Below are 17,936 nucleotides of genomic sequence, written 5' to 3'. Positions count from 1 at the left end.
TTTAGATTGGCTATTATGAAAAGTTTTTTCACTGAAAGGGTGATCAGGAGCTGGAACAAGCTGCCCAGGGGAGTGGTGGGATCACAGTCCCTAGAAGTGTTCAAAAAGTGTGTGGATGTGGCACTTGGGGACATGATTTAGTGATGGAATTGGCAGCATTGGGTTGATGATTGGAATTGATGACCTTAGAGGCCTTTTACAACCAAAATGATTTTATGATCTAATATGATCTAACAGCAAACATTTCCCCTTTCAACCCAGATTTTTAATGAGGACCTGTTTCACCCGAGTAGGACACAGAATGATCAAGTCATCATTTCCCCACCACTGACACAGAATCCCTGGAATTCAGGACTGAACAGGCAGGCATGAGAGGAGCCAGAAGCAGGAAACGTTGTTGTTTTACCTCCAAATCCCTCAGGACTGGATGATCTTCAATGCCAGGGAAAAGCACCCTCATCGTGTAGGTTCGGTAGTCCAGGAAAGGGATCCCAGCTCCATCCAGGTCACTCGTCAGCTCATGGATATCTGTCTGCAGCTCTGCAAAGGCTGGTGCAAAAACAGAACAACTCCTGGAGCGGTGAAAATCCAGATCACCCTCACCAGGATGAGAATGACCCCCAGACCCAAATGCATGAGAATAACAAGGAGCAACATTTGGGGAGGACGAAGGTGGGCAAGAGCAGCATCACCTTTCCCACAACACAGCCTTTCCCCAGGGACATGTGCCAAGGCTTCCTGTGGACTTTGAATTATCAAATCCAGTTAGGACAGAGCGGAGAAACTCAGGGAAAACAGGCAAAGCCAGATTAGATCCAGGCTTGAGCCACACAGGGCTCAACACTGTGGTATTTTGGCTCAAAGCTTTGTGCCTGGATGGCTCTCTCCTACCAACAGTATCATCCTGCCTTCCTCATCCTACCTTCTTTGCACTCCAGTGCCACCCTGGACTCCAGGTTGTCCATCTGCATCTGCAGGCGCTTGAGGGTGAGGTCACTCTCCCTGGACTTGCGCTTGTAGGCGATCAGCACGGCCACGATGAAGATGATGAGGAGCCCGCCGGCCACCGCGATGCTGACGATGGCTGGCAGGCTGAGAGGGCTGTCTGGGGAGATGTAGACCATCCCTGGGGAGAATTCCATTCCTCCCACACGAGCCTGGAGGGAAAGCAGCAAAGAGCTGCATTGAAGCTGTCAAGCAAGCAGGAGCACAGAGGAACTCCACTGTGTCCCTGGCTGAGGGTGAATGGTGACATCTCCTTGTCTCCCAAGACAAAAAGGGAAATATCTGGATATGGAACAGCATAAAAACACCTGAGATGCCAGCTAGAATCACCTCACAGAGTGACCATGAGCCAAACAAAAAAAGGACTTGTGGTGAGATAAGTCACCAGTCACAATCTCTCAGTATCACTTTGGATTTCATTCTGGACTTTTCATTCCTCATCCTAATGTGTTGTATAGGGCACTGATGGCACTTAGTCCCAAAAAAACCACATAATGCAGAGCTCATGGTTTGAGGGGTCCTAACCCCACAGTGGGGCAGTGGACACCTGGCCCAGTCAGTACAGTGGGACTGCAGGAATCAGAGTCAGTATTTTCTTTTGACCCTTCCACCAGAAGAAACTGTACTTGGAAGTCTCTGGGACAGAAAAAAAAAAAAAACAAACCCAAAGGAAACAAACCACCATGAAAGGTGAATGTCTAAAAATAGCAAATTTCCATCCACAAGATCCTCTCATGCCATTTTGGGAAGGGGTCTAGAGAGATAAAATGCCCATAATGAAAAACAAAACCAATCCTAAACTCTTCTGATCAGGTAACACATTTTCAAGATGACCATTTGGTACCACGACACTGATGGCTTGTAGAGCATTTTCAGTGCCCAAGGAACCTCAGATCCTCAGCTGGATATGCAGTAATAAAAACGTTTCCCACCTATTTCAAAATACAAGGTCTAACTCACTTATAAATTTTGAGGTTTGGTGTTGGAATGTGGCTTGCTCAACGGAACCAAAAAACTGCCAAACTCACATCCTAATCCATGCACTGGAAGTTGTTCCCCTTTGCCCAAGGCCACTGCCCCAAATCCTCCCAGGAGAATTTGCTCAGCAACTCACACACTTTCCTTCCTGTCAATGGATCAATAAATAGATTCATTCTGTTTTATTTTCTCCTTCTCCAAGCCCTCAGTCAGGTGACTCCATTCAAGGAATATCAGACTATATTCAAACAAGCCGATCCCAAATCCCAGTGCAGGTCCATCATCAAAGCTGGAAGAACATCTTGTCTCCATGGGTGGGATTTCTCTTACCAAATATTCCACATGAACATCCAAGCTAGACACTGCAGCATGATTCCAGAGTCAACAAAGAGAAAAAACACTTTCAGGATGTGATTTATGTGAGCTGCTTCTGACACCTCTGACATTGGGATGAGACGTTTTGTTCTGCGGAAGTTCCCATTTCTCTCCATTAATAAGGGGATCTAAGCTCCAAAAGGCAGGTGTTCAAAGTCAGGCCCAGTGTGTTCCCCTTTAAAGGTGGTTTCATCACTGGGAAGGTCTCACAATCCACAAGTGAAACTGCCGTGATCTGAGGGAATCTGTCTCTTGAAGAAGGAAGTCTACGAGGCTTCAGTGTTATTGTGAAAATTTAAAAGAAACATAAGAAAATATGTAGATATATCCCTACTTTATTTCTTGGGCCACCAAGTCGTTCTGGAGGAAGCTATTTTTACCTCCCAGAAGAATAAATACGGACTCACCATATTACTAAACAACAATTTGGTCACTTGTTGAGACTATTGATCACGAATTTGTTCTAAATTACACTAAATATTCTAAATGGGCTCTATGTCAGAGCCCAGTTTTCTCCAACACAGTCTTAGTGGCCACATGTAGGAGTTCAGGAGTTCTGAAGAAATGTCTTTTATGGTGCAAGTTTGTCTTGGCCAAATGAAATTATCTCTTGGGATGAGATGAATCACACCCTGAACTTCAGCTGCTCCGTTTGACCATCTCTCCATTTGTTATGCAGAGTCTGATGTGACTTTCCAGACTGCATCAGATACCAGCAACCCTTCAAATGTGTTCCACATCTTCCCTGCAGACCTTCTCTGGCATAGCCACTCATGGATCTTCCTCACATCCCTTTCTTTTCCTTGGAAAAAACTTTGCCTCTGAGTTTTAGTCAATCTTCTTTCTAACCATTGCCCAGGCCTTTCATTTCTTTGCTTTTTTTTTTTCAAATACTTAACTCTGTCATTGTGTAAAAGACAGCTGAACCAGATCAAAAGCATGTTGACATCAATGTGTGTCATTTCCACTTCTCCTTCCCTTAGAAATAATCTCTGTTGCGATGGTTGATTCACTCCCATGACCCCCTCTCAGATCGTGGCCACCTCACTTTGCAAGAAAAGGTTTGTTCAACAATTTCCTCAAGGTCACACAGCAAATCTGGCAGAATCAGGAGGAGGATGAACTACCTGTCAATTATCCTGGCCATCAAAGAGGTGTTTGTGTGAAACGTGGGGATGCATTTTGTCCCAGCCTGAGCAGCAGAGATGCTGTGCCACGCTGGAGGAGATATTTTCCAGCCCTGGTTCCTGATGCAAAGTCCATCCTTGAGCAGCTCCATCACCTTCCCAGTTTCCCAGCAGTATCCCTCGTTTGACCAGCATCCTCAAAAAGGAATTGTTTTTTAATCTTTGGCTTCACTTAAGCTGTTCCAAGCTGCAGGAGCAGCGGAGTTTTCCCAATTAGTACAACCTGGCCTGATGTCCATCGTTTTGGATCCCCAGGGGTTGATTATTGCTCACCTGGCTTTGCATTTTCTCTCCTCAGAATTGGCTTTGTCAGTCTCTGACTAACCATATGTTTAATTATATCCATGAAAATGACAGGGAACATTTATTGGCGTGCTCAAAAGCTTCGGTTTTCACACAGAGAAAATCTCTCACTTCATTATTGCTCCTCTTGGAGTGTCTTAATGTGCTTTGCAATGAATCGAGAGTCACGGTGTATTTGCATGGCTGGAAAGGATTATTACCTCTATTTTCCAGATGACAAAGTCTGGCACAGAGAAGTTAAGTAGCCACTACAAGGGATCCCAGCAGCAGCCACAAACAAGACCCAAAATGGTCATCACAAACTCTGCTTCCTGAAAGTTCCCAGAAAAATCTTTTTAAAGAGCAGTGTGTGTCTCCATCAACTTCTCTGAGTCTCATTGCACTCAAATAAATAGATAAATATGTGACAGATATAGCTTTGGGGTAGGGGGGAGATGAGAGAGAGCTGGGAAAAAAAAAGTTGTTCACAAGGAGTGAGAAACATTGATGTCAGTTGTCAGCTTTTGTTGTTCCCACCCACAGCTTGCTACAACTGCAGGGTGTTTGCTGATATGCTGTTTATCAAGCAACAGCATCAAGGAATTCAAATTATTGAGAGGAAAGTAAAAAAAGGAGTAAATAAATAAACGCTGAGAGGAGGAGAAGCTCCCTCTGATGCAATCAGGTCCATTCTTCACAGGTTCCAGGAAGGATATGGAGGAGCACACTAAATTTTATAGATGGCAAAACCTCAAAGTCCAGTCACACTATTGTCCACATCCTGCATTTTTTTTTCCCTACTACATAAAGGCAAATTTGAGTCACCAGCATGTCAGTAAGTGATGGGGACTGTGCTGAATTTAACAATGTCATGTAGGAACATGTTACATATATGATTTCACATGAGCATCATACTGTACATACAAAAACAGAGGAGAGGCCAACTCTCCTACTGGTGTTGGATCATGAAAGGTTTGTCACTGTCCACAAAGATCTCCAGGTCACTTTTCCACTGTCCTAGTTCTCCCTTGATGAGGATATTATACCAAAAAGGGGCCCTGAAGTTCCTGGGAAGGCAAATGGTGATGCAAACCCCTTGGAGCTCTCTGCCAGCTGCTCAGTACTGCTGTGCCCTCCCAAGCCACCCAGGGAGCCACCCAGGTCCCACTTACCATCACCTTGTGCCTTCCAATGAGGTTTGGGGACTCACAGAGGAGCTGCACGTCTGACACTGTCACTGCACAGGGTTTCTCACCAACCAGAACGGTGTAGTTCAGTTTGGCATTCCCTCCTGCCACCGGTGGGATCAGATTCTTGCCCTGCACAGAGAGGAATATCACACCCCAAAATAACCAAATAAATATCAGGAGAGAGTTTTCTTTTCCCCTCTGGTTGATTGCTGGGATACAAGTGTTGATTTTGCATTTGGTAGGTGTGAATGGCTGATCCCTGACACTCTTCCAGGTTGGATGGATGGGGCTTGGAGCAACCTTGGCTAATGGAAGGTGTCCCTGCCCCTGGCAGGGGGTTGGAATGAGATGGTCTTTAAGGTCCCTTCCAACCTAAACATGATTCTATTATGACATTTGTAGCTCACCATTTGCTAACACAGAGAGGAAAAGCCAATTTAGAAAGTCATGCAGAGAACAGCATGAGTGGCTGCAGACTCAAATCAGCCACAACAGCCTGTCCTACTCCTCCCTCTCTGGAACTGAATGAGAAATGTTCCATCTCAGTCCTGCACAGTAAAGCCCTCACTAAACACAGTCAGGCAAGTAAGTCATACCCTTTTCCAAAAACTATTCTTCAGGCACCATCATTTCTTTGAATATCCACCATGTAAAAATACTGATACAGAAATGCTCCATCATAAAATTCCTTCTCTGTATTGCTGTGCAGTTTACAGAAATGGCAAAGAACTGGTTTGGGTTTAAACAGGGGTGAGGGGAAGGTCTTGAACATGCAAGAAAGGAAACAGAGATGGATATTTAACTGTCAGCCCCATTGCAAGAGTAGAAAAAGTTCTCTGGTCAGCAGCATTGGGTACAAATTTAGGCTGCACACAGGAATCTGCATCAGGAGTTTATATTTTTTAGTTATGGGTATGGGCAGTGCTTGGTGTTTGCTGTTAGTGACTCTAATATGGTTCCATATGGGGCAAGGAATGGAGGAAAGTTCTGGGATGCAATCAGGATGATTTATGAGGGTGCTGGCAGACACAGAGGGACAGAATTTGTCCTTCCTCATCCAGTCCTTGGTCCCCTTCTCACCTTCAAGATGATGGGACTTCCTGGCTTCAACTCCAGGATCCCCGAGGGATTGAAAACCTCGAAGATTGGGTTGGGGTAGTAGGTGAAGTTGGTTTTGTTGAGGATCAGCAGGGACTGCACGTTGTCAAGGATGAAGCCAAACTCCTCCGGGCGCTCGGCGAGCTCAGACTGGTGATTGGGGTCCACAGCCAGTGCTGGGGCCTGGCAGGTCATCTCTGTGCTGTTCTGAACCTCGCAGTTCTGGGGAAAGAGACCAAATAAAACAAAATTTTAATGGAAATATGGAGCCTGGCAGGTCATCTCTGTGCTGTTCTGCACCTCACAGTTCTGGGGAAAGAGACCAAATAAAACAAATTTTAATGGAAATATGGAGCCTGGCAGGTCATCTCTGTGCTGTTCACCTCACAGTTCTGGGGAAAGAGACCCAACACAAGGAATGTTTATGGGAATATGGAGCCTGGCAGGTCATCTCTGCTGTTCTGTACCTCTGGAGTTGACAGTGTAAGGATCTTTCCCTGACTTGATTTCCTTCTGGAAATAGAAGTTTCTTGCCTTATTTTTTTCACAGCACAGATTAGTCAAAGCCTCGCTACCACCCAGCAATTGGATCTCACACTCTGGGTGTTTCTCCAAAAGCATCGTGCAGTGCATTCTCAGTTGTGCTCAGGATTCCATTCTGGATATCAGGTTACCTGATAGGAGTCCCAGCAAGCTGCAGAGTCAAAGACAAAGCTGTAGGTCTCAGCAGACCCTGAAGTTTTGTTCCAGCCCTGCCAAAAACCTTTTTATTTTTTTGTGTCCTTCAGGAACGAGATAATGTTTCTGGAAACAAGTCACACCCTCTTTTTGGGATGCAACAGGAGATTTCAAGCTCCAGAGCTGCCAGCCAGCCCCTGTCCCCAGCATGGCATGTTCCCTCCCCAGCTCTGCACTCATACTCACGTTGACATGCTCCTTCCCGCCGTGCTTTGCCCGGATCTGAGGGTTTTGGATGAGGTCCAGGTGAGTTCCCCACACGGCAATGGGAGTGTTGCCACTGGAGAATAAGAAATGGAATTAAAGCATGGACCCAGTTCATAGATGTCAGAACCCATCACACCAGCAATAGGTGGTCTGTGTTCCTAAATGTTGCTTGCAAAATATCTGACCACGTCTCACAGTCCCATAGGGAAGGAAGGAAGAACAAAACAAATAATTTTTCATTCATTCATAAGGGGAGAAATAAGTAAAGACAAATGCTTGCTAGAGCAGCCACATCAAGCAGCCTCTGGGTGGTTTTCTTCGTCAAGGCTCAGCAATCACAAACTTTGGTGATGAGAAAAACAGTGGAGATTTAACATGGGATTTAACATTTTAATTCCTGATGTCCCATGGAAGCAGCTCTTGAGGATTCAGGGCTACCCTGGTTGAGGTTTACAGCCCCATATCAAACCTGTGCCCTAGGTTACAATATAGATGTATTTAGTATTCTATTACCACCAGCTGTGGGGCATTAGCTGTTATCTCCTGCTATGACTGACCCCTGATAACAGTTAATGAGCAATCAAGAAGCCACCACATGACTCATGGATTTATCTCATCTATTGTGAGATGCTCCATCCAAGAGGGAGGAGCCAAGCATTCCCACCTGGATATAACCTGGCTTTGAACTCCCCAAGTCAGCCCTGTCTGCTGAGTTCCTAGAGGACAAGAGCTACCACTGGACCTTCAGCTGGAGACCAGACCTTCCCCAGGATCACTGCTTCAACCTAACTACTTCACCTGGACTGCTACCACCACCCTAACAGGGTGTCAGGTTGTGTTGGACTTTTTCAGTGCTTTTCCTTGTATTATTACATTTTTTTAAATTTTCCTATCAAATTTTAATCCTGACTTGTGATCTCCCACTTCTTTGTTTTCAAACTGTTACCACCTGCTACCAAACCTTACCCTGAATACAATAACAACACCTCAGTGAACTCTTTGGTGCCACCAAAGGGAGCTCAGTCCTGCAGCAATGAGGAGAAACCAAGCCAAAGTCTTCAGCTTTGGTGTACTTAAGGCACTGTGGTTTCCATGGGGTGGCCCAGGCAGATGAGCTCTGCCACCTGTAGTGGATCCAATGTGAACAGATTCCCAATCTCTCTGTCCCCCTGCTCAAAGACCAATTTCCTGAGAAAGCCAGCTCCTGCAAGCCACAAACCCTGAGTATCTAGTGGATTCTCTCACTTTTATGGGGAGCTGGAGCTGTCCTCACTACCTGCAGTCACTGTCACCACAAGGAAACAGCTCTCAAACATACCCTTCTCTCCTTTCCCAGCCTCTTCCAGCTGCAGCCAGCGATGCTGATTGTGGGACTTCTGGGAATGAGGAAGGAAACTGCACAGGACCATTGCCAGGCTTCATCAGGGCTGGCTCTGAACCCCACATTGAAGAGAAGAGCTCACCACTGGCAGCTTTGGCCATCCCAAATTAAAGCAGCTCTGATCTACCAGGGTGAGCTCTGCTGCTGCAGCACAAGGTGGGGCAAAGTGATCCAGGGCTGACGGGAGAAGACTTATCCAAAAAAAAAATGAAACCTGTTAGGGCTCACAGAGCTAGGGCAGGATGAGGAAATGTCATCAGCAGACAGCCCCATCTCTGAGGGTTTCCTGGGGTGAGGAGTGCTCTCAGCAGTCTCAGCACCTGCCTCTATAACTCCCTTTAGAAACTGTCCAGGATGCAATTTATTTCCTGCTGGGAATGGGAGGCCATGTGGAAATCGATGGGATTGTGAAAAGAAAGCTCAGAATTCTCTTTCCTGCCTCCAGGTAAATCTGCACATACAGGAAAGGTGAAGCATGTGCATTATACATGAGAAAACACCTGAGAATAAACACTCCATGAGGAAGAAGGCAACAAATCTCCCCCATTTCTGACCTTTGTTTTCAGCGTTCCTCATTTATCTTCCATTATTAATCAGCTGGGGAGGCAGGGATGAATGCAAAATAGCAAGAATAGCTGTCAGGTTTGGGTGACCTGTGCTCCACCCTCTCCAGCTGCACCCACACTGATGAACCAAACAGTTTTGGTTTATCCAAAGAGAATTGGCACAATCCCATCTTTAGCAGATACTCCTGGGACACTTCTCTGGGAGGCTCCTCATGGTCTTTCATTCAAGGACTGGACTAGTCCATGGTTAGGGCAATATTTGGCCTTGAGTTTTGTAGAATATCTCAAATTTTTTCCCTCTGAAATCAACTGTGATGGGAAATTTCTAAGGGGAAGTTTTATGGGGCAAACCCACATTTTGCTGTTTGCATAAGATCTGCTTGGATGAGTTTTCTTGAATGCACAGGGGATCCTTCTGAAGTCACACATCTGCTTACAAGAGACCTTCCCTTTCCTGCCTCACAGGAAAAAAATACCTTCTTCCCAAAATTCAGCTATAAGTGTTCCTGACATCATCATCCAGGGAGAGCTCATTCACCAAGAATCAGAAATATTTGTTCTTTCTCTACTGTTCTGGATTTTGGCCTTTATAATAATTTTAAAATTAATGTTTTTAATGCTAGTATTATATAATTTAATAATAATATAATCACTAAGAAAATTAATCTCTGCTGATTCAAACTAGAAGGGATTTTGTATCTTTACTCCGTTGTAAATTTTTCATCTTCCAGACATATCCAATGTGTGAGCACACCTACAGGTATGTGAGTGTGTCTATATAAACAAAAATCCTTTTATTTAATCAACCAAGGCTGTGCACACAGTTTTAAACCCACATGTTAAAAATCCTGTGTTTGATTTGGAATCTGAACTTGCAGGCTCAGACCACAGGTATTAAACACAGCCACAGCACCTGCTCAGAGAGAGGGAAAGAAAAAAGGACAAAAGCAAAAGCAGTTTTGTTTGCTGAAGACATAAAATCACCTCCAAACCCTCTCTGGCTTGAAAATAAAGTAAATAAAACTGTTCCTTGCCTTGAAAATCACCAGCCATTGGCATTTTTGCCTGCAGCTGGATGCTCAGTCAGGTGGGAGCAGAGCCTGCAGACCTGCTGCTGCCCAGCAAAATAACAGAGGTGCCAACAGCTCTCTGAATTTAACTCCTTATTGCCATTTTCTGCCTTCAGACTCAGGTAATTGCTGGACATAAATCAATCCCAGATCAAAAATATTAATGGAGCCTCATAAAATTTTATTTACTTGCCAGCTCAGCGTGACTCTCTTTTTTTTGGCTATGGAAGTAAATTAGCAGTAATCTTTTCTTTATTGTCTTGAAAAATGGAACCCTTGGAAAGGTTTTAAGTTTTCATTCATTCACTGGTTTGTAAAGCTGGTTTGGTAGCAATCAGCTATGCCTGGGAACAGCTCAGCCCCACAGTTATAGGAACCCTGAACCCCTGTGGTAATCCTGGATATTCCATCTTCTCTCTCCAAGGTTGTGCTCCTTTGGAATGCCTTGAAAGGGCATCAGAAAAAGGATGAAATTGGGTAGGTCTGGTTAAAATGAGGAGTCTGTTAATGCTCAAGGTGATGATTTCTGATTTCACGTGAAGGAAGCAAAGGGGAGAAGTTGTACCCAAAAGTGCTCCATCCCTTGAAATGTTCAAAAGGGGTTTGGGTGTTTCACTTGGGGACACATTTTAGGGGTGGACATGGCAGCGCTGGGGTAACTATTGGACTCAGTGAGCTTAGAGGTCTTTTCCAACCTTCATGATTCCATGAGTGATGAGACAGCTGGAATCCCAGCCATCCATCCTAACACAGAGACAAGCTGGTGAGCACCTCACCTTAATTCCCATTATTCTGGGAGCTGGGAGGGGAGATTCATCCATCAAGCCATGGGACACAGACTCCCTGCACCTCCAAGCTGGGAAAAACTTTGCCAAAACATCTGCAGCATCTCCTTGGCTGCTTCTTCACCTCTGGAAGCTTCAGCAGAGAAACCAAGGAGCAAAAAGGCTCTGGAGAACTCTTCACCTCCCAGCCAGACCTGAGGCCAGACAGGAAGGTCCCTGTGCTGCAGCTTTCCTGGGATATTTGGGAATTCACTCTCCTAGGCTGTCAGTCTTGCACCTTTTAAGCGGCACTGAACTCACTTTATGAGGGAATAAAGTGATTTCTCCTTTCACTGATAACCTGGACTCTGAGTGAAAAGAAAAGCCCCAAATGGAAAATCTCGACACTAAAGCTTCAAGCCCAGTGTGCAAAGACTCACTCTGGCTAAATCAGTAAATTCCCTCATGGTAGTTAAAGTCACTAATTGATTTGTGAATACATCTTTGGGATGGGAGCTGAACTGGGGGGATTTACAAGCCCCACTCCTAATCCCCAGAGACTCCAATCCGTCCAGTTTGACAGGGAAGCAGAGAGCTGCCGTGGATGAATGAGGGGAGACTAAGATTCCTTATTTTGTATTTTTTCAAGGAAATACCAGTGCATTTAATGACCAGTTTCTCCCTTCCCGGGGCCATTTCTGCAGGTTTCTGAGAGTTTGGGCATCACTTTGATGCATTCCACAACCAGGGCAAATGCTGCTCTCAGGCAGCTTGGTGTGAACCCTGTGAATTCAGCAGAGCAGCATCAAGGGGTGAAGAGAAAAAGGGATCCCTAATGAGGAGAAAGTCTCTTGGGTAGTTCAGGGAGCAGGGATCCCATTGTGTTTCATCTCAGGACAGAGCTCTGGGGCTTTCAGGCACCATGGCCAAGCAGGCAGTGCTTAGTCCTGAGGCATCAAGTCCACAAAGGCTGTGAGAAATGTAGGAGTTGCAGAAACACTGAAATGGTTCATGGCTTAAACATTGCTAAAATCATCTCAGGGCTTTTGCCCACTGTGGCAAACTGCAGAGAAGCAGCTGCTCATCTGCAACCACCAAAGGCAGCCCTCCCCAAATACACCTAATAATGGAATTTGGAGTGTGGAGGGAACTTGGGATGAAATAAAAGGGATGCTTCTGTCCAGTTCTCACAGGTCTAGGGAGAAGAATGTCATACTGGAAGAGACACTGGGATGCTGGTGGCTCAAACATTCCAGGGAAGCTGCTGATGCACAAAGCACCTGCCCAGGTGAGCACAGCCCAGCTCAGGCTGCAGATGGTGTTGGATGAGATAGGAAAGAGGATAACCCTGGGAACTTTGTCTCTCTGTCCTTATCAAGTGAACTCAGCTGTGATAATTTCCCTGCCAGGGCAGTGCTGGGACATTCCCACAGAGCCTGAAGGTGTTCACTCTCTGATGGGACACAATGGGCTCAGCTGGGCTGGTGTGAGAGGCACCTGTGCTGTTTTAGAAGGTGTCAAAAACTCCTGATCCATAACACTCCATCATCCAGTGGGAAACTCCCAACCCCAGGGGAGGTACCTGGGCATTCCCACCTGAACCTGAGAGACAGGGCTGTGTTCTGGGGATTTTTTTATCATCTGATGAGTCTAATCTGTGACCATCACTTCAACCAACAGACATCAAAACTGCAGCAACCAAGTCTTGTTGCAAAGACTGCATGTGGTGAGATCTTTCTACTCTTATCCTTTCCTTCTCTTTCTTATGCATTTTCTTAAGTGATAATTTTAGGCTTTTATATTTTCATATTACTGTAGATAATAACAACCAAAATGGCTACATACCTGCTTTCCTCTGCAACCAAATGGTTCTATAATAAACCCATACATACATACATACATATATATATATACATATATATTTAAATTTTTATATAAACATTGATCATTCAGTGTTGTTTCATTCTAATCCACCCCACGGGATCCATTTGGCTCTAGGAAGTATCTCTGCACGAATTCCTGGTGGACACAATGTTTGGAAAACAGTTTTCTGCACCAAGGACCAGAGTTATCACAGCAGGGCTGCATTAGGAAATTTTGGGAGAGGATTCCCATGGGATGCTCACCTGAAGATGCTCCACTCAGGCTCGATCCTCAGGATGGTGGGATCCTCTACATATTCATAGTGCAATTCCTGATGGATTTTGGCCTTGTCCACTCTCACAGACACCTTCACCTTCTCAAAGCCTTCATAGGAGGCTGTGGTGTTACAGACAATGTGCTTGGTGGATCTCCTGGGAGGAGGAGAAAGCAGATGTGAACCAGGTGCTACCGGCAGCAAAATGGTGCCAAAAAGAGCCCAATGATTTATTCTTGTGTCCTGTGATCTAAACCTATGCACTGAAGTGGTGAAACTGAGCATGAACCTTTTATGTTCCCATAGCAGTGACTGAGGAAGTGGCATTGCCTTTTCACTGGTTTAAATAAAACCACAAGGAGCCTCATCTCTCAGGTCTGAGAGTAAAATCTGAACCCCAAGGGCAATCCAAACCAGGCCTCTCTGCAGAAGTATTTCTCTGTGATTAAATATTTGATGGATGTTTCCTTCCTGCCTGCAGACATGTGCAGCAGCAGCTCATAAAAGGGGTGTTTGCACCTCAGCTTTGCAGTCTGGGATCATAAAGTTTATTTTGCATTAGGACTGTAAGCCTTGTTTAAGTGAAGTTTGCAGCATGCCTGGGACCTTTGGAAGTGCTAATACAGTGGGAAGCATTTTATGATTGTATTTAAAGAGGATTCTGCATAAACCTCTCCTTTTTGGCAGGGCTCAAAACCAGCTCCAGGTCTGCATTCCTTTCAAAATGAGTCAAAAATCCAAGCATCGAACACCCTCAGCCCCTCCAGATCCATAATTTGTGATGCAGCCACATTTTATAACCCTAAAATGGGGGTGTAAGTCACCTTCACTGACTGCACCCCCAGATGCCCTCTAAATTCCCCCAAAAGACAATGCTCAATCCCTCCTAAAACCCCCCCAGTCTCTCCAGTGAGCATCTCCAAGCAGCTGTGGCTCCCACTTGGCACATCAAATCACAAGCTGTGACTTCACCCTGCTGAATTTTGGATGCTGGATCACTCCAGAGTCATGACAGGCAGCTAAAAAAGGATCCCCACAGCCAGGAGAGGGAAGGGCATTGCCCCAGGGCAGTGGTCCCAGGTCCCCTGTGGATGAGCCAGCTGTGAATTTCTCCATATTTGGGAGAAATGTGCCAACTTCATCTTCAGCCCCCATCAATACTGGCAGCAAAATGTGTTTCCCTGGGTAGTTTTGAGCTGCAGGAGCCCCTGGGAATGGGATTCAGGCTCATTCTCACAGGGATCAGGGAACATCCAGCAGGTAACACTGACATTAAGCCTCTCTGAAGCGCAATTGAACAGGAGCCAACCCGGAGCTAAAATGTTGCAAATCATCCATTTCTTAGCGCTACAGGACTGTTCTGGGATAAAAGGGAGGTGGTTTAGTACTTAGAACTGATGTTGTCAGATTTTCTTTGTCACCTCTACTAAAGCAGGGACATGAAAATGAATCTTTTAAACGACGCACTCCCAGAGCAAGTAGCAGAGCGCAGGACCGTGGAGAATTGTACTGAAATTTGACAAGAGGCCACGGGAAAAAGCACATCAAATACCAGTCAAAACAATGAAATAAATCCTATTCTCTCTCCCCAAAACATGCCCAGCAAGGCTGTGCATGGTGCAGAATGCTCAAGTCCCATTGCTGCATAGATATGGCTGCGGAAAAGGAGGCGCTTGAGGCACAGGGTGACAGTGCTGCAGGAGACTCTTGACTTTAATTATTGACATCTTTGAGGCATGAGCAGCAGGAAGGACTCATCTGTACCTGTAGAAGAGGCAGGGTTGTCGCCCAAAGGTCACGATGACATTGCTGCCGGCGTTGAGGTTGTTGCCTGTGATTGTCACCTGGGTGCCACCCGACACTGGTCCTCGCTTGGGCTTCAGGTCAGAGAGGGTCAGAGTCTGTGGAGGCAAAGGGTGGGGTTGGAAACACAGCAGAGGAGCAGAGGGAGGGACCTTCCCTCTCCTGTTTAGTGGTGGAGAGAGGGAGGCACCCCCAGGGGTTAATAATGTACCTAATACAGGACTTCTGAAGGTGGCCAATGTCTTCTGGCTGATAAAGGAACCTGGGGTGACACCAGGCTTGTCAGAGACACTTTGCTTGAATGACAAGTTTGGTGAGATGAGTTCAGACCCAACCTCAGTCTGTTCTCACTCCTCCAAAATCAGAGAGCTGCCCTTGTACCCACTGAGAAATACTCCTACGAGGAGAGTTCCATGCCTGGAGCACCTGGAGTCACAATCTCCCATCTCCATGGCTTGTTTGGCACAGCTCAGGAATCTTTTTGCTGTTGTACAACACCAGCTCTGCAGATAACTCGGGTCTTGAACTGGTTTGATTGGCTCTTAATGGGGAATCTCCACCTCCAAACTGTGGAACTCACAAATGATGAAATTTGTTTGGTCTTGAAAACGTCAGTTGACCTTATTGATTCTCAGAATCTCAGAATGGTTCGGGTTGGAAGGGCCTTAAAGATCATCCCATCCCACCCCTGCCATGGCAGGGACACCTTCCACTGTCCCAGGTTGCTCCAAGCCCTGTCCAACCTGGCCTTGGACATTCCAGGGATCCAGGGGCAGCCACAGCTTCTCTGGGCACCCTGTGCCAGGGCCTCACCACCTCACAGGGAAGAATTCCTGCCCAATATCCCATCTAACCCTGCCCTCTGGCACTGGGAAGCCATTCCCCCATTGGATGGAGGAGAGCTGTGGCTCAGCAGAACATCTGAGTTCATTCTTGCTTCTCCCACACAGGATCCCAGAATCACTGAGGTTGGAAAAGACCTCCAAGATCATCGAGTCCAACCTGTGACCAATCCCCACCTTGCCAACCAGGACAGAGCACATCCAGTTGTTCTTTGAACACCTCCAGGGGTGGGAACTCCACCACCTCCTGCTGCAATTCCGATGTTCAACAACCTTTTCCATGAAGAAATTCCTCCTGATGTTCCTCCTGCCCTGGTGCAAAATGCCCCCACATGACCCTGAATCTTTCTCTTCTCATCAGACTTGGATGCTGAAAGAGCCTCATCCTGCACAGACACATGGTGGTGGTGCTGCTGTCGAGGTGTCCTCTGAAATCCCACAGCCACAAAGGCAGCACTGCCCACTTGAACACCTTTTCCCTTTTCCTGCTGATTTTCTGAGCCTCTTTTCCAAGCCTAGCACAGCGCTGTGTTAATATATCAAAAAGGGCCACAATTCCTTTAGAGGCCCCAAATCTCAAAACTCTTTTTCTTACCCTGCTACCCTCCCTTCTTCTCCAAATCAAGATAAAATACTCGCACTCTGAAGGCACAGATCACCCTGTTACCACAATGCAGAGAGGAGACATCAATATGCAGGGAGAAATTTGGAGTTACAGTTTATTCTTTCATTTGCATTTTAATAGAAAAACTTTCCATTCAGTCCCAAGTGAAAAGCTACTATATGCATTTAAATGAAGATTATTTCTTTCCCCCTCTCTTTAAGAATGATGACACAAGTGCTTGAAGCTCTCAGCTCCTCTGAACGAGCAGGTACATCACGCAGTCACCTTATTGAGCTTTGGAGACCATTAATCCATGTTTATAAAACCACCTGACACACACCACAGCTCCCACTCTCACACACACAGAGCCACCTCTGTTCCTGGGCCCCTCTGGTTTAATAATTTTGAAAAACAGCGGCAAGATTTCCATTTTTCCATTTTGCTCCTATTCAAAATGCAGCTCTTGGAGGAAGGGCAGAACATGAAAATCAGACCTACAGCTCTGTAGAAGGGTGTGTTGTCAGAGCTGGGCACTTGTGTGTTTAAACCTGACTGGTTTTCACCATGATGCTTTGGAAGATGGTTTTACACTTAGAATCATGGAATTTTTTTAGGTTGGAAAAGATCCCTAAGATCAGCAAGTCCAAGCATTAATCCAGCACTGCCAAGGCCACAACTAAAACACCTCTCTAAGCACCCTGAACACTTCCAGGGACAATGATTCCACCACTGCCCCGGGCAGCCTTTGCCAGTGCTTGACAACATTTCCATCAAGACATTTTCCCAATATCCAGCCTGACCTCCCCCTGGCCCAGCCTGAGGCTGTTCCCTCTCCTGCTGTCCCTGTTCCCTGGAGCACAGCCTGACCCCCTGGCTGTCCCCTCCTGGCAGCAGCTGTGCAGAGCCTCAAGGTCCCCCTGATCCCCTTTGCTCCAGGCTGAGCTCTTTCCCAGCTCCCTCAGCTGCTCCTGGTGCTCCAGTCCCTTCCCAGTTCCATTCCCTTCTCTGAGGAGCCCAAAAGTGAATCCAGGATATGAGGTGGGGCCTCAGAAGTGCCCAGCACAGGGGGATGGCACTGCCCTGGTCCTGCTGGCCACACCATTCCTGACACAATCCAGGTGCTGTTGGCTTCTTGCCCACCTGGACACACCTGGCCTCATGTTCAGCCTCTGTTGACCATCACCCCCAGGTCCTTTTCCATTGGGCAGATTTCCAGCCACCCTGCCCCAAGACTAGAGTGCAATTTTCTGGGAATATTCTCTACATTCTCTTTTAATGTGATAAAAAAAAAGCAGGAAGAGTACGGAAATGCAGAAGATGCACTTCAGTACCTCTCCTTTGTATTTTGGGTACTACCTCAAGCTCTGATGGCAACTCTCTTTTTGATGGACACCCCTACCAGTGCAAACTCTTGCTGCCCATGGTGGCTGATGCTGGAAGGTCACCTCCCACCTGGGAGAAAATGGGTTGAGAATGGCCAACTTGGTGCCCAAAACCTACCCAACAGCACTGCAGCAGTGTCTGATTCACAAATCATAAAAAAAACATTTGAGTTAATGACCTCAAAGACCTTTTCCCCAGCCCTGGATGGGTTCCTTGCCCTTTCCTTGAGGTAGATAAAGCAACCATGGCCTTTTGAGGATCCTCAACTACACCAGGAGCCCTCCTTGGCAAAGCCTTGCTGTGTCTCATGCCAATCTTACAAATGG

The 17,936-nt window shown here is 46.3% G+C and overlaps 1 protein-coding gene across 2 annotated transcripts in view; it reads right to left on the bottom strand.

Moving 5' to 3' along the window:
* Positions 1–17,936, bottom strand: part of PLXNA4 (plexin A4) — a 415,027-nt gene that overhangs the window by 42,360 nt on the left and 354,731 nt on the right. For both annotated transcript variants that reach the window (XM_085082004.1, XM_085082012.1), the window contains exons 15-21: positions 14,743–14,879; positions 12,968–13,135; positions 7,040–7,133; positions 6,098–6,337; positions 5,000–5,146; positions 923–1,157; positions 407–549 (exon numbers count right to left, since the gene is read on the bottom strand). In XM_085082004.1, coding sequence (XP_084938130.1) covers positions 407–549; positions 923–1,157; positions 5,000–5,146; positions 6,098–6,337; positions 7,040–7,133; positions 12,968–13,135; positions 14,743–14,879 — 1,164 coding nt within the window. The remainder of the gene's footprint in view (positions 1–406; positions 550–922; positions 1,158–4,999; positions 5,147–6,097; positions 6,338–7,039; positions 7,134–12,967; positions 13,136–14,742; positions 14,880–17,936) is intronic.

The sequence above is a fragment of the Lichenostomus cassidix genome, chromosome 1Aa, assembly GCF_008360975.1.
Source record: "Lichenostomus cassidix isolate B80296 chromosome 1Aa, HeHo_3.0, whole genome shotgun sequence".
Classification (NCBI taxonomy): Eukaryota; Metazoa; Chordata; class Aves; order Passeriformes; family Meliphagidae; genus Lichenostomus; species Lichenostomus cassidix.
This window is presented reverse-complemented; position numbering and strand designations above follow the sequence as displayed.